The sequence below is a fragment of the Callionymus lyra genome, chromosome 2 (genome assembly GCF_982586985.1).
Source record: "Callionymus lyra chromosome 2, fCalLyr1.hap1.1, whole genome shotgun sequence".
Taxonomy (NCBI): Eukaryota; Metazoa; Chordata; class Actinopteri; order Syngnathiformes; family Callionymidae; genus Callionymus; species Callionymus lyra.
Window position 1 is genome coordinate 10027465 of NC_141819.1, and position 22379 is coordinate 10049843.

At 36.8% G+C, this 22379-nt stretch overlaps 3 protein-coding genes across 4 annotated transcripts; 2 read left to right on the plus strand and 1 right to left on the minus strand.

The window, feature by feature from the left end:
• Positions 1-514: 514 nt before the first annotated feature.
• Positions 515-13304, minus strand: LOC148085302 (uncharacterized). The gene is made up of 5 exons (XM_087781697.1): positions 13268-13304; positions 12395-12739; positions 6931-7275; positions 1591-1932; positions 515-579 (listed from the first exon to the last, which is right to left on the minus strand). Exons 1-5 carry the CDS (start codon positions 13302-13304, stop codon positions 515-517), a joined length of 1134 nt encoding a protein of 377 aa, XP_087637823.1.
• Positions 13305-15051: 1747 nt separating this feature from the next.
• Positions 15052-15915, plus strand: LOC148085303 (uncharacterized). Its single transcript, XM_087781705.1, has one exon. The coding sequence runs from the start codon at positions 15052-15054 to the stop codon at positions 15913-15915; it is 864 nt and encodes a 287-aa protein (XP_087637831.1).
• A 4127-nt stretch (positions 15916-20042) lies between these two features.
• On the plus strand, positions 20043-22127 carry LOC148085304 (uncharacterized). 2 transcript variants are annotated; one of them, XM_087782495.1, is made up of 4 exons: positions 20043-20176; positions 20866-21210; positions 21559-21735; positions 22007-22127. In XM_087782495.1, the coding sequence occupies exons 1-4, from the start codon at positions 20122-20124 to the stop codon at positions 22015-22017; spliced, it is 588 nt and encodes a 195-aa protein (XP_087638621.1). In that variant the 5' UTR covers positions 20043-20121; the 3' UTR covers positions 22018-22127. The 2 variants fall into 2 exon arrangements, with proteins under 2 accessions (XP_087638621.1, XP_087638629.1); XM_087782503.1 differs by lacking the exon at positions 21559-21735 and having other exon boundaries at positions 22007-22123.
• Positions 22128-22379: the final 252 nt, after the last annotated feature.

The window sequence follows — 22379 nt, forward strand, 5'->3', positions numbered from 1 at the left end:
TGTTATGATGTATTTCCTGCCTTTATTTTTTCTGTGAAGAACCCAGAGAGGGTTATTTGGTTATTATTTATTTCATAAATAGTGTTATGATGTATTTCCTGACTTTATTTTTTCTGTGAAGAACCCAGAGAGGGTTATTTGGTTATTATTTATTTCATAAATAGTGTTATGATGTATTTCCTGCCTTTGTTTTTTCTGTGAAGAACCCAGAGAGGGTTATTTGGTTATTATTTATTTCATAAATAGTGTTATGATGTATTTCCTGCCTTTGTTTTTTCTATGAAGAACCCAGAGAGGGTTATTTGGTTATTATTTATTTCATAAATAGTGTTATGATATATTTCCTGACTTTATTTTTTCTGTGAAGAACCCAGAAAGGGTTATTAATATTTGGTTATGTGTGGCTTTTGGAAAACAATAAATGTTTACGTGTAGGAAACCTTGTGATCGTCACACTTTTTATGTTACAAACTGACTCCGGCCCCCATCAGAGAATGGAAAAGTTATGTGGCCCTCACAGGAAAAGGTTTGGGGACCCCTGCTCAACAGAGAGAGACTGAAGGTCTTCTAACTTCAGCTCTGGGATCCAAGACTCAGATGATGGTGAAAAGAATCACTTCATTGGTTTATTTGAACATTTACGGGAGTGAAACTAGTCGATATCAACAGTGACAACATCTTTAAGTTCTGTGGTTGATCTTGTTGTTACTTCACAAACGTCCACCACGTCATAGAGAGTTGTCGACACCTCATTGGTTCGCTGTGAAGAGAAACAAGAGTTGAATTCATCTTTGAAAATGATCACAGAAGAGTTTTCATTTTGTTCACCTGTGAAGTGGATGTTTGTTCACCTGTACCTGTGAAGAAGTCACGGCATTATAAAGTGTGTCAATTCAAATGGATTTTTCTAAATTCTTTCTTTTCTAACTGAAAGCGAAGGTGATTGAGATCTACTGACATCTAGTGGTCATCTTGTATTAATACATGTATTCTGATTCTTTGAAAGTCTTTTTATTACACATTTGTTAGTTTCTATATTTGAATCCATAATATGAACATTACCTCGTTGTTGTAAAAGCCACAGGATGAGACACACATGTGACAGCAGCACAACACACAGCACGACAACAACAACAACAGTGTATTTGAAGGGTGTTGGGAGCTGAGATGCGGTGGTTCCACTGTCAGCCAGGGTTGTTGCAGCTGAAGGAGAGAAAAGATTCAAGTAGATCCACCGTTATTTTCTGCACTTGAAAATATATTTGTAAATTATATGATAAATGTTTTATTCAGAATATTTCCTTGTAAAAATGAATACAATATTGATGCAACTTTTTTTATATTTGCATTTGAAATATGAAGAAAATACTGCACAAGCGTCTCATTCCCAACTTTTTTAAACGTAGTACATGGAAATAAATTCATTACACAAGTGGAAAGTATGAATATAATGTGTTCTTAGTTAAAGTAATACTTTCAACATCAGCAGTTACATCTGCAGCTGCCACAGTCACAATAGTACATGAGAAAAGTTTGTGTTTAATAGTTGTGTAAAGAATATTTGTTGTTCAAGTCAAATGATTGACGTACCAGAGCTGCTGTAGTTCTCCTGCAGGACCATCAGATGAACTCGATCAGAAATAATTCTGAGGTTTGACGTGAAAAGGATCCAGTAGATGTTGGAGTCATTTTTAGTGAGACTTTCTATCTGAAGAAAAACGGAGTTGTTGCTAATGTAAATGTCATTAACGGTAATTCCTGAGCATTTTTTTGAAGAAACTCTACAGTCAGCAATCTTCTTAGAGCCTATATCACTGTTATTGACATGAACATTAAAACTAAAAGATGTAATGTTCTTCAAGCTGCTGCTGAAATTGAACTGGAGTTTGACGCTGGAGCCGACTGTCCCGATCACTGCTGCCAGACTTGGACCTGCGAGCAGAAGAAACATTCTGAAGATTACGGTGAATGAAACAAATATGAATCTCAACATGATTTTATGATTTTTTTATGTTTTATTTTTCAACGACACGTCTGTAAATTCATCAACACGCTCTCAGGAGTCCATCAGTTACAACAAGACGAGAAAAAACGAGAAAAAAAAGGTCATTTTTCAAATCATTCAACAAATGTTTGACCACCTGGAGTGGTTTGTGTTTAAAACTATTGCTGTAAAGAGAGACTTGTTTATTTGCCTTTTCCTGTCTTAAATACAAACACAGAAATTCAAAGATAAGAAGGAAGGTTGTTATCTTATTTGATTTATTTTAAGAAGATAAAACTGTTTACGTTTGTCGTCGAACAACTAGTAATATATATGTAACATTATAAGACAACCAAATACATGTGTCCATTAAATACAGTAATCTTTATTTAAAAAAGACAGACATTCTAAAAAACTATAATATATCTTTTTGCAAAGACGTTCTCAACAAACTCTTCAATTTAAAGACTTAACTCACCAGTCAATGACAAAAGAGCAGCGAGGATGAAAACCATCTTCAAGGTGTCGGCCATGAGAAATCAAGTTCTCCTCAGACTGAACCAGAAGACAAAACACGTCCTGAACACAACACATGAGAGTTTGAAGAGACTGACGTCATCCATGTGAGTTAAGGAAGTGGAAACTGACCGAAGAGACGTTTGTCACATCGACTTGTTTCTAGAATTTACTATCCTTAAAAAAAAAAACTTCTCTGCGATAAATATATAATCGAACTGTCACAGAAATTCAATATTTATAATAGTCTAAATGTGTTTAAAGTTGAAAAAAATAATAAAATAGAACTAGTATGGTGAGTATATTCACAAAGTTGTTGAAAGAGGCTGGTGTTATGATAACATTTTGAACTTTAGCATAGCCAGCATAAAATGGGGCAAAAACAAAACATTTCATAACATGTTTAAACTCATGACATGTTTCTGCTACACGCGGATCTTGTAGTTGAGTAAATACACTAAAATGTAAATATTATGAAATAAAGGATTCGCTCAAATAACAATTGCAGTTTATAATTTCAATGAATTTTCTGCAAACAAACCATAATCTTATATAATATTATAATAATATGTCACGTAATAATTTTCACTTTATACTGGTTACACAGTAAGATTACAGTCTAATTTGTCTCTTATTTTATGGCTACAATCATACTTTATTTGTTTTTCAAATACTCCATTTCAGTGGAAGAAAAATAGTGTGTCTAACCCACTTCTGACGAAGAGAGAAAAAAGTTATGTGTCGTTTGTTTTCCTGTTGTCGTGAGGATTGGTCACAATGGTTTGTGTTTGTGGTGTCAGGACTCAGTGGTGGTGAAGCTGTGAGAATGAAATAAAATGATCTTAAAAGTCAAATAATACTTTCAGTGAGTCTCAGAATGAGTCAACATGATGGGCATTTTCCAAAATAATCCACAGCTCACCGTTTTTTTTTTCATTTGTTTAAACAATGTCTTTATTTCTGTCTGTAATTTCCGTACTGGCAGGACGTAGAGGGTCTTGAGAGTGCAGGTAGCCGTCTGAACAGTAGGGTCTTGAAAGTGCAGCCTATTAAGAGTGATGGAGTTCATCTGATGGTCCTGCAGGAGAACTACAGCAGCTCTGGTACGTCAATCATTTGACTTGAACAACAATATTGTTGAACTGTGTCAACAACAAATATTCTTTACACAACTATTAAACACAAACTTTTCTCATGTACTATTGTGACTGTGGCAGCTGCAGATGTAACTGCTGATGTTGAAAGTATTACTTTAACTAAGAACACATTATATTCATACTTTCCACTTGTGTAATGAATTTATTTCCATGTACTACGTTTAAAATAGTTGGGAATGAGACGCTTGTGCAGTATTTTCTTCATATTTCAAATGCAAATATAAAAAAAAGTTGCATCAATATTTGATTAATTTTTCCAAGGAAAGATTCTTGATAAAGCATTTATCATATAATCTACAAATATATTTTCAAGTGCAGAAAATAACGGTGGATCTACTTGAATCTTTTCTCTCCTTCATCTGCAACGTCTCTGGCTGACAGTGGAACCACCGCATCTCAGCTCCCAACACCCTTCAAATACACTGTTGTTGTTGTTGTCGTGCTGTGTGTTGTGCTGCTGTCACATGTGTGTCTCATCCTGTGGCTTTTACAACAACGAGGTAATGTTCATATTATGGATTCAAACTAACAAATGTGTAATAATAATACTTTCAAATGATCATAATATATGTATTAATACAAGATGACCACTAGATGTCAGTAGATCTTAATCACCTTCGCTTTCAGTTAGAAAAGAAAGAATTTAGAAAAATCCATTTGAATTGACACACTTTATAATGTCGTGACTTCTTCACAGGTACAGGTGAACAAACATCCACTTCATAAAAATGTTCTTTTCCCACCTCACATTTTTAACAGACGTGACAGAAATGCTGAACAGTCTTAACTTGCAGCTACAAGGCCAGGGGAAACTCATTTGCGACATGTATTCTCACATAAAAGCATTTGAGGTGAAACTAGTGCTGCTTTTGGAACAAGTGAAAAAAGCAGGACTTCATACATCTCCCTGCTACCCAAAGACTCTGTGCAGAGAACCCAGCGGTCCCGTTCCCAGCTGAAAAGTGTGTGGAAACACCGAAAATGCTTAAGGCGGAGTTTGGTGTGCGATTCCGGCAACTACATGTTAATGCAAAAGAAATCCGTCTTTTCCTGAACCCCTTTGCTGCCGACAGCTTTCTTATCAGTTTGAGTTGGCCGAGATATAGAACTGTGATGTTCTGAAAGACGCATTCAATCCCAACAGTCTCGTTGACTTCTATGCCGCCCTCCCAAACGACACGTACCCTAACATAAAAAAAACACGCAATGAAGATTTTTTGGCAGCACGTATATCTGCGAGCAAACCTTTTCACATATGAAACTCCTGAAAACTCCGATGAGATCAAGATTGACAGATGAACGTCTGCATCAGTGTTTGAGTCTGGCTGTGACTAGAATGGAACCTGACATTCAACTTCTCACCAGCCAGATGCAGGCCCACAGTTCACACTGATGAACATACATAGGTAAGCTCACTTTTGTGACTTGAATGAGTCATTCTGAGTGTAATCAAATTTAATCATAATAAAATCTACTGGGATAAAATCCATGTCAACAGCCATACTGGTAGTAAAATGTATTGTGCTGTGTAGGTGCTGTATCACTTAGTTCGGTTTCTCAGCCTGCTTGCTTTGTGGTTTTTACAGGGAAGTTGATGAGAGAGCTGCAAACAGCGGTATCTACAAGCTGTAGAACCTACTGGAACCTAAAAAAGGATTATAAGGAAGGAACACAAGAACTTTGAAAGACTGCTCATATGAGTAATTGAATTAAGAGATTCTGCTCTGACAAATAAGCTGAACTTTTACCTGTTAAGATTGTTGTTAAAAAAAGTTGATGTTCAATGGACCTTTTTTTCTGTGAAGAACCCAGAGAGGGTTATTTGGCTATTATTTATTTCATAAATAGTGTTATGATGTATTTCCTGCCTTTATTTTTTCTGTGAAGAACCCAGAGAGGGTTATTTGGTTATTATTTATTTCATAAATAGTGTTATGATGTATTTCCTGCCTTTGTTTTTTCTATGAAGAACCCAGAGAGGGTTATTTGGTTATTATTTATTTCATAAATAGTGTTATGATATATTTCCTGACTTTATTTTTTCTGTGAAGAACCCAGAAAGGGTTATTAATATTTGGTTATGTGTGGCTTTTGGAAAACAATAAATGTTTACGTGTAGGCAACCTTGTGATCGTCACACTTTTTATGTTACAAACTGACTCCGGCCCCCATCAGAGAATGGAAAAGTTATGTGGCCCTCACAGGAAAAGGTTTGGGGACCCCTGCTCAACAGAGAGAGACTGAAGGTCTTCTAACTTCAGCTCTGGGATCCAAGACTCAGATGATGGTGAAAAGAATCACTTCATTGGTTTATTTGAACATTATGGGAGTGAAACTAGTCGATATCAACAGTGACAACATCTTTAAGTTCTGTGGTTGATCTTGTTGTTACTTCACAAACGTCCACCACGTCATAGAGAGTTGTCGACACCTCATTGGTTCGCTGTGAAGAGAAACAAGAGTTGAATTCTTCTTTGAAAATGATCCCAGAAGAGTTTTCATTTTGTTCACCTGTGAAGTGGATGTTTGTTCACCTGTACCTGTGAAGAAGTCACGGCATTATAAAGTGTGTCAATTCAAATGGATTTTTCTAAATTCTTTCTTTTCTAACTGAAAGCGAAGGTGATTGAGATCTACTGACATCTAGTGGTCATCTTGTATTAATACATGTATTCTGATTCTTTGAAAGTCTTTTTATTACACATTTGTTAGTTTCTATATTTGAATCCATAATATGAACATTACCTCGTTGTTGTAAAAGCCACAGGATGAGACACACATGTGACAGCAGCACAACACACAGCACGACAACAACAATAACAGTGTATTTGAAGGGTGTTGGGAGCTGAGATGCGGTGGTTCCACTGTCAGCCAGGGTTGTTGCAGCTGAAGGAGAGAAAAGATTCAAGTAGATCCACCGTTATTTTCTGCACTTGAAAATATATTTGTAAATTATATGATAAATGTTTTATTCAGAATATTTCCTTGTAAAAATGAATACAATATTGATGCAACTTTTTTTATATTTGCATTTGAAATATGAAGAAAATACTGCACAAGCGTCTCATTCCCAACTTTTTTAAACGTAGTACATGGAAATAAATTCATTACACAAGTGGAAAGTATGAATATAATGTGTTCTTAGTTAAAGTAATACTTTCAACATCAGCAGTTACATCTGCAGCTGCCACAGTCACAATAGTACATGAGAAAAGTTTGTGTTTAATAGTTGTGTAAAGAATATTTGTTGTTCAAGTCAAATGATTGACGTACCAGAGCTGCTGTAGTTCTCCTGCAGGACCATCAGATGAACTCGATCACTCTTAATAATTCTGAGGTTTGACGTGAAAAGGATCCAGTAGATGTTGGAGTCATTTTTAGTGAGACTTTCTATCTGAAGAAAAACGGAGTTGTTGCTAATGTAAATGTCATTAACGGTAATTCCTGAGCATTTTTTTGAAGAAACTCTACAGTCAGCAATCTTCTTAGAGCCTATATCACTGTTACTGACATCAACATAAACACTAAAAGGTGTAACGTTCTTCAAGCTGCTGCTGAAATTGAACTGGAGTTTGACGCTGGAGCCGACTGTCCCGATCACTGCTGCCAGACTTGGACCTGCGAGCAGAAGAAACATTCTGAAGATGACGGTGAATGAAACGAATATGAATCTCAACATGATTTTAATGATGTTTTATTTTTCAACAACACGTCTGTAAATTCATCAACACGCTCTCAGGAGTCCATCAGTTACAACGAGACGAATAAAAATGAATAAAAAAAAGTTCAACAATTCAACAAATGTTTGACCACCTGGAGTGGTTTGTGTTTAAAACTATTGCTGTAAAGAGAGACTTGTTTATTTGCCTTTTCCTGTCTTAAATACAAACACAGAAATTCAAAGATAAGAAGGAAGGTTGTTATCTTATTTGATTTATTTTAAGAAGATAAAACTGTTTACGTTTGTCGTCGAACAACTAGTAATATATATGTAACATTATAAGACAACCAAATACATGTGTCCATTAAATACAGTAATCTTTATTTTAAAAAGACAGACATTCTAAAAAACTATAATATATCTTTTTGCAAAGACGTTCTCAACAAACTCTTCAATTTAAAGACTTAACTCACCAGTCAATGACAAAAGAGCAGCGAGGATGAAAACCATCTTCAAGGTGTCGGCCATGAGAAATCAAGTTCTCCTCAGACTGAACCAGAAGACAAAACACGTCCTGAACACAACACATGAGAGTTTGAAGAGACTGACGTCATCCATGTGAGTTAAGGAAGTGGAAACTGACCGAAGAGACGTTTGTCACATCGACTTGTTTCTAGAATTTACTATCCTTAAAAAAAAAAACTTCTCTGCGATAAATATATAATCGAACTGTCACAGAAATTTAATATTTATAATAGTCTAAATGTGTTTAAAGTTGAAAAAAATAATAAAATAGAACTAGTATGGTGAGTATATTCACAAAGTTGTTGAAAGAGGCTGGTGTTATAATAACATTTTGAACTTTAGCATAGCCAGCATAAAATGGGGCAAAAACAAAACATTTCATAACATGTTTAAACTCATGACATGTTTCTGCTACACGCGGATCTTGTAGTTGAGTAAATACACTAAAATGTAAATATTATGAAATAAAGGATTCATTCAAATAACAATTGCAGTTTATAATTTCAATGAATTTTCTGCAAACAAACCATAATCTTATATAATATTATAATAATATGTCACGTAATAATTTTCACTTTATACTGGTTACACAGTAAGATTACAGTCTAATTTGTCTCTTATTTTATGGCTACAATCATACTTTATTTGTTTTTCAAATACTCCATTTCAGTGGAAGAAAAATAGTGTGTCTAACCCACTTCTGACGAAGAGAGAAAAAAGTTATGTGTCGTTTGTTTTCCTGTTGTCGTGAGGATTGGTCACAATGGTTTGTGTTTGTGGTGTCAGGACTCAGTGGTGGTGAAGCTGTGAGAATGAAATAAAATGATCTTAAAAGTCAAATAATACTTTCAGTGAGTCTCAGAATGAGTCAACATGATGTGCATTTTCCAAAATAATCCACAGCTCACCGTTTTTTTTTTCATTTGTTTAAACAATGTCTTTATTTCTGTCCGTAATTTCCGTACTGGCAGGACGTAGAGGGTCTTGAGAGTGCAGGTAGCCGTCTGAACAGTAGGGTCTTGAAAGTGCAGCCTATTAAGAGTGATGGAGTTCATCTGATGGTCCTGCAGGAGAACTACAGCAGCTCTGGTACGTCAATCATTTGACTTGAACAACAAAGATTCTTTACACAACTATTAAACACAAACTTTTCTCTTGTACTATTGTGACTGTGGCAGCTGCAGATGTAACTGCTGATGTTGAAAGTATTACTTTAACTAAGAACACATTATATTCATACTTTCCACTTGTGTAATGAATTTATTTCCATGTACTACGTTTAAAATAGTTGGGAATGAGACGCTTGTGCAGTATTTTCTTCATATTTCAAATGCAAATATAAAAAAAAGTTGCATCAATATTTGATTAATTTTTCCAAGGAAAGATTCTTGATAAAGCATTTATCATATAATCTACAAATATATTTTCAAGTGCAGAAAATAACGGTGGATCTACTTGAATCTTTTCTCTCCTTCAGCTGCAACAACCCTGGCTGACAGTGGAACCACCGCATCTCAGCTCCCAACACCCTTCAAATACACTGTTGTTGTTGTTGTCGTGCTGTGTGTTGTGCTGCTGTCACATGTGTGTTTCATCCTGTGGCTTTTACAACAACGAGGTAATGTTTATATTATGGATTCAAACTAACAAATGTGTAATAATAATACTTTCAAATGATCATAATATATGTATTAATACAAGATGACCACTAGATGTCAGTAGATCTTAATCACCTTCGCTTTCAGTTAGAAAAGAAAGAATTTAGAAAAATCCATTTGACACACTTTATAATGTCGTGACTTCTTCACAGGTACAGGTGAACAAACATCCACTTCATAAAAATGTTCTTTTCCCACCTCACTTTTTTTACAGACGTGACAGAAATGCTGAACAGTCTTAACTTGCAGCTACAAGGCCAGGGGAAACTCATTTGCGACATGTATTCTCACATAAAAGCATTTGAGGTGAAACTAGTGCTGCTTTTGGAACAAGTGAAAAAAGCAGGACTTCATACATCTCCCTGCTACCCAAAGACTCTGTGCAGAGAACCCAGCGGTCCCGTTCCCAGCTGAAAAGTGTGTGGAAGCACTGAAAATGCTTAAGGCGGAGTTTGGTGTGCGATTCCGGCAACTACATGTTAAAAGAAATCCGTCTTTTCCTGAACCCCTTTCCTGCCGACAGCCTTCTTATCAGTTTGAGTTGGCCGAGATACAGAACTGTGATGTTCTGAAAGACGCATTCAATCCCAACAGTCTCGTTGACTTCTATGCCGCCCTCCCAAACGACACGTACCCTAACATAAAAAAAACACGCAATGAAGATTTTTTGGCAGCACGTATATCTGCGAGCAAACCTTTTCACATATGAAACTCCTGAAAACTCCGATGAGATCAAGATTGACAGATGAACGTCTGCATCAGTGTTTGAGTCTGGCTGTGACTAGAATGGAACCTGACATTCAACTTCTCACCAGCCAGATGCAGGCCCACAGTTCACACTGATGAACATACATAGGTAAGCTCACTTTTGTGACTTGAATGAGTCATTCTGAGTGTAATCAAATTTAATCATAATAAAATCTACTGGGATAAAATCCATGTCAACAGCCATACTGGTAGTAAAATGTATTGTGCTGTGTAGGTGCTGTATCACTTAGTTCGGTTTCTCAGCCTGCTTGCTTTGTGGTTTTTACAGGGAAGTTGATGAGAGAGCTGCAAACAGCGGTATCTACAAGCTGTAGAACCTACTGGAACCTAAAAAAGGATTATAAGGAAGGAACACAAGAACTTTGAAAGACTGCTCATATGAGTAATTGAATTAAGAGATTCTGCTCTGACAAATAAGCTGAACTTTTACCTGTTAAGATTGTGCATGGCACAACAAAAAGTTGATGTTCAATGGACCTTTTTTTCTATGAAGAACCCAGAGAGGGTTATTTGGTTATTATTTATTTCATAAATAGTGTTATGATGTATTTCCTGCCTTTATTTTTTCTGTGAAGAACCCAGAGAGGGTTATTTGGTTATTATTTATTTCATAAATAGTGTTATGATGTATTTCCTGACTTTATTTTTTCTGTGAAGAACCCAGAGAGGGTTATTTGGTTATTATTTATTTCATAAATAGTGTTATGATGTATTTCCTGCCTTTGTTTTTTCTGTGAAGAACCCAGAGAGGGTTATTTGGTTATTATTTATTTCATAAATAGTGTTATGATGTATTTCCTGCCTTTGTTTTTTCTATGAAGAACCCAGAGAGGGTTATTTGGTTATTATTTATTTCATAAATAGTGTTATGATATATTTCCTGACTTTATTTTTTCTGTGAAGAACCCAGAAAGGGTTATTAATATTTGGTTATGTGTGGCTTTTGGAAAACAATAAATGTTTACGTGTAGGAAACCTTGTGATCGTCACACTTTTTATGTTACAAACTGACTCCGGCCCCCATCAGAGAATGGAAAAGTTATGTGGCCCTCACAGGAAAAGGTTTGGGGACCCCTGCTCAACAGAGAGAGACTGAAGGTCTTCTAACTTCAGCTCTGGGATCCAAGACTCAAATGATGGTGAAAAGAATCACTTCATTGGTTTATTTGAACATTATGGGAGTGAAACTAGTCGATATCAACAGTGACAACATCTTTAAGTTCTGTGGTTGATCTTGTTGTTACTTCACAAACGTCCACCACGTCATAGAGAGTTGTCGACACCTCATTGGTTCGCTGTGAAGAGAAACAAGAGTTGAATTCTTCTTTGAAAATGATCCCAGAAGAGTTTTCATTTTGTTCACCTGTGAAGTGGATGTTTGTTCACCTGTACCTGTGAAGAAGTCACGGCATTATAAAGTGTGTCAATTCAAATGGATTTTTCTAAATTCTTTCTTTTCTAACTGAAAGCGAAGGTGATTGAGATCTACTGACATCTAGTGGTCATCTTGTATTAATACATGTATTCTGATTCTTTGAAAGTCTTTTTATTACACATTTGTTAGTTTCTATATTTGAATCCATAATATGAACATTACCTCGTTGTTGTAAAAGCCACAGGATGAGACACACATGTGACAGCAGCACAACACACAGCACGACAACAACAACAACAGTGTATTTGAAGGGTGTTGGGAGCTGAGATGCGGTGGTTCCACTGTCAGCCAGGGTTGTTGCAGCTGAAGGAGAGAAAAGATTCAAGTAGATCCACCGTTATTTTCTGCACTTGAAAATATATTTGTAAATTATATGATAAATGTTTTATTCAGAATATTTCCTTGTAAAAATGAATACAATATTGATGCAACTTTTTTTATATTTGCATTTGAAATATGAAGAAAATACTGCACAAGCGTCTCATTCCCAACTTTTTTAAACGTAGTACATGGAAATAAATTCATTACACAAGTGGAAAGTATGAATATAATGTGTTCTTAGTTAAAGTAATACTTTCAACATCAGCAGTTACATCTGCAGCTGCCACAGTCACAATAGTACATGAGAAAAGTTTGTGTTTAATAGTTGTGTAAAGAATATTTGTTGTTCAAGTCAAATGATTGACGTACCAGAGCTGCTGTAGTTCTCCTGCAGGACCATCAGATGAACTCGATCACTCTTAATAATTCTGAGGTTTGACGTGAAAAGGATCCAGTAGATGTTGGAGTCATTTTTAGTGAGACTTTCTATCTGAAGAAAAACGGAGTTGTTGCTAATGTAAATGTCATTAACGGTAATTCCTGAGCATTTTTTTGAAGAAACTCTACAGTCAGCAATCTTCTTAGAGCCTTTATCACTGTTATTGACATGAACATTAAAACTAAAAGATGTAATGTTCTTCAAGCTGCTGCTGAAATTGAACTGGAGTTTGACGCTGGAGCCGACTGTCCCGATCACTGCTGCCAGACTTGGACCTGCGAGCAGAAGAAACATTCTGAAGATTACGGTGAATGAAACAAATATGAATCTCAACATGATTTTATGATTTTTTTATGTTTTATTTTTCAACGACACGTCTGTAAATTCATCAACACGCTCTCAGGAGTCCATCAGTTACAACAAGACGAGAAAAAACGAGAAAAAAAAGGTCATTTTTCAAATCATTCAACAAATGTTTGACCACCTGGAGTGGTTTGTGTTTAAAACTATTGCTGTAAAGAGAGACTTGTTTATTTGCCTTTTCCTGTCTTAAATACAAACACAGAAATTCAAAGATAAGAAGGAAGGTTGTTATCTTATTTGATTTATTTTAAGAAGATAAAACTGTTTACGTTTGTCGTCGAACAACTAGTAATATATATGTAACATTATAAGACAACCAAATACATGTGTCCATTAAATACAGTAATCTTTATTTAAAAAAGACAGACATTCTAAAAAACTATAATATATTGTTGCAAAGACGTTCTCAACAAACTCTTCAATTTAAAGACTTAACTCACCAGTCAATGACAAAAGAGCAGCGAGGATGAAAACCATCTTCAAGGTGTCGGCCATGAGAAATCAAGTTCTCCTCAGACTGAACCAGAAGACAAAACACGTCCTGAACACAACACATGAGAGTTTGAAGAGACTGACGTCATCCATGTGAGTTAAGGAAGTGGAAACTGACCGAAGAGACGTTTGTCACATCGACTTGTTTCTAGAATTTACTATCCTTAAAAAAAAAAACTTCTCTGCGATAAATATATAATCGAACTGTCACAGAATTCCAATATTTATAATAGTCTAAATGTGTTTAAAGTTGAAAATAATACTAAAATAGAACTAGTATGGTGAGTATATTCACAAAGTTGTTGAAAGAGGCTGGTGTTATGATAACATTTTGAACTTTAGCATAGCCAGCATAAAATGGGGCAAAAACAAAACATTTCATAACATGTTTAAACTCATGACATGTTTCTGCTACACGCGGATCTTGTAGTTGAGTAAATACACTAAAATGTAAATATTATGAAATAAAGGATTCGCTCAAATAACAATTGCAGTTTATAATTTCAATGAATTTTCTGCAAACAAACCATAATCTTATATAATATTATAATAATATGTCACGTAATAGTTTTCACTTTATACTGGTTACACAGTAGGGTTACAGTCTATTTTTTCTCTTCTTTTATGGCTACAATAATACTTTTATTGTTTTTCAAATACTCCATTTCAGTTGAAGAAAAAAAGCGTGTCTAACCCACTTCTGACGAAGAGAGAAAAAAGTCAGGTGTCGTTTGTTTACCAGTTGTCGTGAGGATTGGTCACAATGGTTTGTGTTTGTGGTGGTGAAGCTGTGAGACTGAAATAAAATTCTCTTAAAAGTCAAATAATACTTTCATTTGTTGAAACAATGTCTTTATTTCCGTACTGGCAGGACGTAGAGGGTCTTGAAAGTGAGATTACAGGTGTTCAACCAGACCCCTCTCAATCTTTCGACCAACCAACAAAAATATTAGCTAGGATGGATAATGAACATGAAGCGTTTGTATTATAAGGTTTTCTTCTGATTCATTTGTATACACTTTATGTTCTTTTTTTTGCTCTCTCCTTTTATTTATTTTTGTTTACGAGTCATGGAAAGAATAATTCTGTGGTTTTCTTAAGCAGAAAAATATTGAAGCAACTGACAACACATGTATATGTTTATTTATTTATTTTAGGTTATTTGACTTTTCTAAAAAAAAAAAAAGAAAAGAGAGAGAATTAAATTAAAAAAAGAACATTAAAATAAAGCTTAAAATAAACAACAACAGATGTACAAATTGTTCTGGAGTGAATGAGGAGACGTAGAGTTCTGGGTAGAAAGGGAGTCTGTCAAAATAAGCTGGATGCTAAAAACTAATGATGTGCTGATGAAGCTTCATGAAACAGTGTCATTATTTCCAGAGTCCACTAAATGTCACTCTTTAGTCTATAATCCAAACCTGGGCAAAGTGCGGCCCTTTGACATTATTTATGCGGCCCTCGTAATGTCAAAGTATGATCACTTATAAATGATTCTAATGCATTAAAAAGTGTATTTTGTATTTATTATTCATTTACATTTTCATATAACACTTGTTTACTTTTCCCCTCCTTTTGTGTGTAATTTTTCTAGTAGGACATGGCATGGCGCCTGTCGTATCACCTGTCGTATCACCTTTTTGGACTAACATCCTCCGAAGTCGAATCAGGCCGAGGAGGACAAGTTTGAAAAACTTCCCGGTGAGCGCATTCGTCAAACTTTCCTCTCACTATGTCTCCTCCTTCTCCCTCTCCCTCCTCTGTTCTTTCCTGCTCGGTGTGTAAGATGTTTAGTTACACTTCGACCTCCTTTAGAGATAGCATTAGTTGTGTAAAGTGTAGCCTGTTAGCTAGACTGGAGGTGAAGCTCGTTGAACTAGAGAGCCGGTTGTGCGCTGTCGAAGCTAAACCGCTAGCTAGCCAGTGTCAGGTAGACAGTGCACAGCCACATAGCCTAGCAGGTAGTCCTCCAGCAATTCCCGAGCAGCCGGGAAACCAGGGTCGGTGGGTGACTGTTCGTGGGAGGAATAGTTCCCGGCCAAAGTCAACGGAGCACCACCAACCCCTTAGCGTTTCGAACAGATTTTCTCCACTCGATAAGTCACCGGTCGAGGAACCTGCTCTGTTCATAGGCGATTCCATTCTTCGGAACGTTAAACTAGCGAAGCTAGCAAGAGTCGTCTGCATTCCTGGGGCCAGAGCGGGCGACATTGAATCAAATTTAAAGCTGCTGGCTAAAGCTAAACATAAATACAGTAAGATAATTATTCATGTCGGCAGCAACGACATCCGATTACGTCGCTCGGAGGTCACCAAGGTGAACGTTCAGTCGGTTTGTGCATTTGCACGAACAATGTCGGACTCTGTAGTGTTCTCTGGACCCCTTCCCAATATGGCCAATGATGATATGTTTACTCGCTATTCATCATTTAATCGCTGGTTGTCGGAGTGGTGCCCCGCAAACGGGGTTGGCTTTGTTAACAACTGGAAAACCTTCTGGGGAAAACCTGGTCTGCTTAGGAGAGACTGCATCCATCCCACGTTGGAAGGAGCATCTCTCTTGTCTAGCAGTATTGACAGTTTTAGTGTAACGTGACTCAGAGCACAGATCAGAAGGCAGAACTGCAGTCTTCCACACTCTTCTGCCCTTCTCCCACAACAGCCACCCACCTCTAACCACATAGAGGGGGTCAATCTGACCCGCTTAATAAAACCAAGTAAAAATGTCAGTAGAAGAGCTATTAAAGAAAATCTAATTCAAATAAATCGAAATCAAATAAATACTACCATTGTAGAGGACAGGAGAATTAAGTGTGGATTGTTGAATATCCGATCCCTGTCCTCAAAAGCTGCACTAATTAATGAACTTATATCAGATAAAACCATTGACTTATTCTGCTTAACCGAAACCTGGCTGCCTATAGATGATTCCCTATCTTTAAATGAATCAACACCACCCAGCCACACTAACTTTAACGCCCCTCGACGCTCTGGTCGAGGAGGTGGAGTCGCAGCCATCATCAACTCATGTCTGTCAACCTTTACTAGACCACAATGTGATTTCAACTCTTATATATACTACTTAGCATATCTAATACAACCTTGAGATCAGGTCAGTCACTTCTCTTTGTTGGAGTCTATCGTCCCCCTGGACCTTATTCTGAATTCTTGTCTGAGTTCCCTGAGTTCTTGACCAGACTGGTGCTTAAATCAGATAAAGTGATTATTGTTGGTGACTTTAACATCCATGTTGATATGGTCCATGATAGCTTAGCTAACAGGTTTAACTCTATCCTGGAGTCATTTGGTTTCTCTCAGTATGTACATGAACCAACTCACTGCTTTAAGCACACATTAGATCTTGTCCTAGCATACGGACTTGAAATTAAAAATGTTATTGTCTCTCCTCAGAATTCAGTTCTTTCTGACCATCAATTAATAACCTTTGATTTAATTAAAAAAAAAAAACAAGTCTACAGAGCAGGAGCACTCTCAAAAGATGTCTGTCTGAAAGTGTCGTTACCAAGTTTATGGAAATAATTCCCTCTGTGCTCAGTAAAATGCCTAGCCTCAGTATGTCAAGAAACTCTACCCATAGTCACCCCGACATTGATAACTTTGTGGGCAGTTTTACAGACTCGTTGCATAATACGCTTGACTTAATCGCACCACTAACTCAAAAGACTGTTAACAGAAGTTGTCTTGCTCCCTGGTATACTCAGGAAACACGTAAATTAAAACAGGATTCTAGACGACTAGAGAAGAAATGGCGTTCATCAAAACATTATGAATTCTACCAGGACTGGCAGGATAAGTTAAAAATATACAAGGCATCTCTTCGGAAAGCCAGAGCCAGCTACTACTCATCACTTATAGAAGCAAATAAGAATAACCCCAAGTTCTTATTCAGCACTGTAGCCAGGCTGACACGGAGCCATCAGTCCATTGAGCAGTCCATCCCTCCTCATCTCAGTAGCAATGACTTTATGAACTTTTTTAATGAAAAATTTTAACTATCAGAGGAAAGATTCAAGACCTCCTAGATTCTTCTAATACAACCAGTGCAGCCTCACCGGACACAGATGACTGATACATATTTTGACTCCTTTCTACCAGTGAGTCCTCGACAGCTGTCCCAGATTGTTTCCTCCTCAAAGTCCACAACATGTCTTCTCGATCCTATTCCCACATGGCTACTTAAAGAACTGTTCCCCTTACTTAGCACTTTCATACTGAACATTATTAACTTGTCAATGACATCAGGCTATGTGCCTCAGATTTTTAAAGTTGCAGTAATTAAACCTCTGCTTAAAAAACCCACTCTTGATCCAGAGGTCCTCACTAACTATAGGCCTATCTCTAATCTTGTCTTCATTTCAAAACTTCTGGAGAAAGTGGTAACAAGTCAGCTCTGTGATTATCTCCAGGACAATGATCAATTTGAGGTGTTTCAGTCTGGTTTTAGGGAACACCACAGCACAGAGACCGCCCTGGTAAAAGTAAGTAACGACCTACTGATGGCCTCTGATCAGGGCCATGTTTCAGTTCTTGTTCTTCTAGATCTCAGTGCTGCATTTGACACTGTCGACCACCAAATCCTTCTACAGAGGCTAGAAAACCATTTAGGCATTCGTGGAACTGCTCTTAACTGGTTTAAATCTTACCTGTCGGATAGAATGCACTATGTACATGTCAACCACCTCTCATCGACACACACTAAGGTCAGCTATGGTGTCCCACAAGGTTCTGTTCTTGGTCCAATACTATTCACAATCTATATGCTCCCACTAGGGGACTTGATTAGAAGACATTCTATAAACTTTCACTGTTATGCTGATGACACCCAACTTTACTTGTCCATGAAGCCAGATGAAGGAAATCAGCTAACACAACTACAATCCTGTATTACAGATATCAAGTCCTGGATGACCAAAAACTTCCTCCTACTGAACTCGGAAAAGACTGAGGTTTTACTAGTTGGTCCGCAACATCTCAGACAATCATTAACTAATGATCTAGCTTTACAAAATGGACTTGCTCCTGCTACTAGCACCACTGTAAAGAATCTGGGTGTATGCTTTGACGAGGACTTATCATTTAACTCACACATAAAACAAATCTCACGGACTGCTTACTTCCACCTTCGTAACATTTCAAAAATCAGGCACTTCCTTCCTTTAGATGCTGCTGAGAAGCTCATCCATGCTTTTGTAACCTCCAGGCTGGACTATTGTAACTCTCTTTTCTCAGGATGTTCTAAAAAGTCTCTCAGAAATCTTCAGCTCATTCAGAATCTGCAGCTCGTGTCCTGACTAAGACTAAGAGGCGCGAACACATTTCCCCTGTACTGTCTTCCCCACATTGGCTTCCTGTAGAATTTAGAATACAATTTAAAATCCTTCTCCTAACCTATAAAGCCTTACATGGTCTAGCACCAACATACATTAAAGATTTAATCCAAACTTACCAAACCTCAAGGACCTTACGATCCTTAAACTCTGATCTATTAGTTATACCACAAATCTCTAAATGTAGATTCGGAGCCAGGGCCTTCAGTTTTCAAGCCCCTCTGCTGTGGAACAAACTACCGGCTTCAGTCCGGAGGGCAGACACCCTCTCTATGTTTAAAAACAATCTTAAAACCTTACTTTTCGATAAAGCCTATAACTAACTTAACTGTTTATCTTTAGCTGCTATAACTAACAAAACTGTTTATCTTAGCTGCTATAGGCTGAGAATGCTGGAGGAGTTTTAGACACCGAGCCCTGTATATCCTTCTTTTCTGCATTACATTCATCACCTGTGCAGTTTAAACCCACACCTTTTTATTTCTCTCCCGGAGCCCCAGGGCTCCACCTCCAGAGCTGCTGCTGATCCAGGATCTTCACCACGTCATCAGACCCCGAGTTCTCTCCAGCACCTCCATGGACTCTCCTACACTCTCCTATTTTTTTTTCTCACTATAATTTCCCTCACTCCTCTCCTTATCCATCTGTCTACCCCCCCATCCTTCCTCCCAGCCGGTCAAAGCGGCAGGCCGTCAACAATGAGTCTAGTTCCGCTCAAGGTTTCTGCCTTCTAAAAGGAAGTTTTTCCTCGCCATTGCTCACTGTACAGTGTTTTGTTTCTTGCTCTTTGTTGAATTGCTGGGATGTATTTTTCCTTAATCAACTATAGTCTTATTTCAACTGTATAGTGTCTTGAGATAACTTTGTTATAATAAGACACTTTAAATAAAATTGAATTGAATAGTATATATTAATCCCTCAAAAAATGTTTTATAAATTAGTTGAATAAATGTTTTGAAAAAAGCTCATTTATACAAGAATAAAATTGCAGCTTATTAATCTTAATAAATGTCATGGCCTAATGACGAATATTCTTTGTTTTGCTCGATGGCCCCTAACAACATTCACAGAATTTAATGTGGCCCTTGAAGAATTTTAATTGCCCACCCCTGCTATAATCTATTGCTTTGAAAAGTTATTCTATTGAAACCTCACATCATTTTTAAGATGATGGCGCCCCCTACTGTCCTCTGAACAATATGAAACTGTTTCATGAAGCTTCATCGACACATCCCTAATAAAAATGATCTAAAAGTGATTAAAAAGATGTTATCTCCGACTAGATTAAGATCAGAACGTTGTCAACGGTCTCTTTGCAGCAGGTGTGAAGCAGAGTCACGTTTCTCACTCGTCTCTTCGGTTTGTTTCCACTTCCTTGACTCACACAGATCTGGTGAGCGTCTGCAAACTCTCTTCTGGTTCATTGAAACAGTGAGAGGAGAACTCGATTTCTCATGGCCGACTTCTTGAAGATAGTTTTCATCCTCGCGGCTCTTTTGTCATTGACCGGTAAGTTAAGTCTTTTCATTTTCAAGAGTTAGTCGAGAACGTCTGCCTGAATGTATAAAAATATTGAGAAGTTCCTTTAACACCTTTTCATCTGAAGCGGCTACAGTCTTCAATAATTCACTCTTAAGATGGTTAGTTAATCACAAAGACATGGACCTGAATAACTTTTCTAAAGTGACTCCAAACATTTTGAGGATATTGAGCTCAATATTTACCCCCCAAAAAAGATGTTTAGTTTGAAAAAAGACAAACTTGAAAACGTTGTTTTTCGGGGGATACATTTGAAGACTCGCGAGGTAGAAACAAGGCTAAGACTGCACCGGAAACGACGACGGTTACAGACGACACACACAGGGCAACCAAACACAATGGCAACCTTCACACCTACAGATACAGCAGACCACAACCAACAGACATGAGGCTGTGGTCGGAGGAAAATAAGATCTAGATAGATTGACTTTATTAATCCCTTTCGGTAAATTGGGTTTCCAGTTCACAGCAGAAATCATAAAAACAAGAACAAAGAGCAAACAAAAGAACAATGTGCAAACAAAAGAAAAAACTTCAATCGCGCTTCATCCTTGTCATCGTCCACTATTTTCTTTTCACATGAATAACATCACCTTTTCGAGATGAATTATTATTATGGTTTTTTATGATCATCTTCAGAATGTTTCTTCTGCTCGCAGGTCCAAGTCTGGCAGCAGTGATCGGGACAGTCGGCTCCAGCGTCAAACTCCAGTTCGATTTCAGCAGCAGCGTCATGAACGTTGAATCTTTCACTGTTTATGTTCAAGTCAAGGACGATGTGAAGGACTCTAAGAAGATTGCTGACTGTAGAGTTTCTTCAAAATACTGCGCAGGAATTACCGTTAATGACATTTACATTAGCAACAACTCTGTTTTTCTTCAGATAGAAAGTCTCACTAAAAGTGACTCCAACATCTACTGGATCAGTTTCATGTCAAACCTTAGAGTTATTAAGAGTGATGGAGTTCATCTGATGGTCCTGCAGGAGAACTACAGCAGCTCTGGTACGTCAATCATTTGACTTGAACAACAACGATTCTTTACACAACTATTAAACACAAACTTTTCTCATGTACTATTGTGACTGTGGCAGCTGCAGATGTAACTGCTGATGTTGAAAGTATTACTTTAACTAAGAACACATTATATTCATACTTTCCACTTGTGTATTGAATTTATTTCCATGTACTACGTTTAAAAAAGTTGGGAATGAGAAGCTTGTGCAGTATTTTCTTCATATTTCAAATGCAAATATAAAAAAAAGTTGCATCGATATTTTATTCATTTTTCCAAAGGAAAGATTCTGAATAAAGCATTTATCATATCATTTACAAATATATTTTCATGTACAGAAAAAAACGGTGGATCTACTAGTCTCTCTCCTTCAGCTGCAACAACCCTGGCTGACAGTGGAACCACCACATCTCAGCTCCCAACACCCTTCAAATACACTGTTGTTGTTGTTGTCGTGCTGTGTGTTGTGCTGCTGTCAGCTGTGTGTCTCATCCTGTGGCTTTTAAAACAACGAGGTAATGTTTATATTATGGATTCAAACTAACAAATGTGTAATAATAATACTTTCAAATGATCAGAATACATGTATTAATACAAGATGACCACAAGATGTCAGTAGATCTCAATCACCTTCGCTTTCAGTTAGAAAAGAAAGAATTTAGAAAAATCCTTCTGAATTGACACACTTTATAATGTCGTGACTTCTTCACAGGTACAGGTGAACAAAATAAAAACTCTTCTGGGATCATTTTCAAAGAAGAATTCAACTCTTGTTTCTCTTCACAGCGAACCAATGAGATGTCGTCAACTCTCTCTGACGTGGTGGACGTTTGTGAAGTAACAACAAGATCAACCACAGAACTTAAAGATGTTGTCACTGTTGAATATGAATTAATTTCACTCCCGTAAATATGAATATAAATCACATTTTCAATTAAAAATCAAAAAATTGTTTTTTTGGTTTATTAAAATATTTTTTACATTTTATTTTGTATCATTATTTCTTATGCGTTGTATGTTGGATACACACATAATAATGTTTAAGAAATGCACACATGTACTGTACATAAATACTTTCAGTACTTTTCATTTCGAGAATGTATCCATTCATTTGATTACATTTTTAATTTCTAAATATATTTTATAGATCAATTTTTTG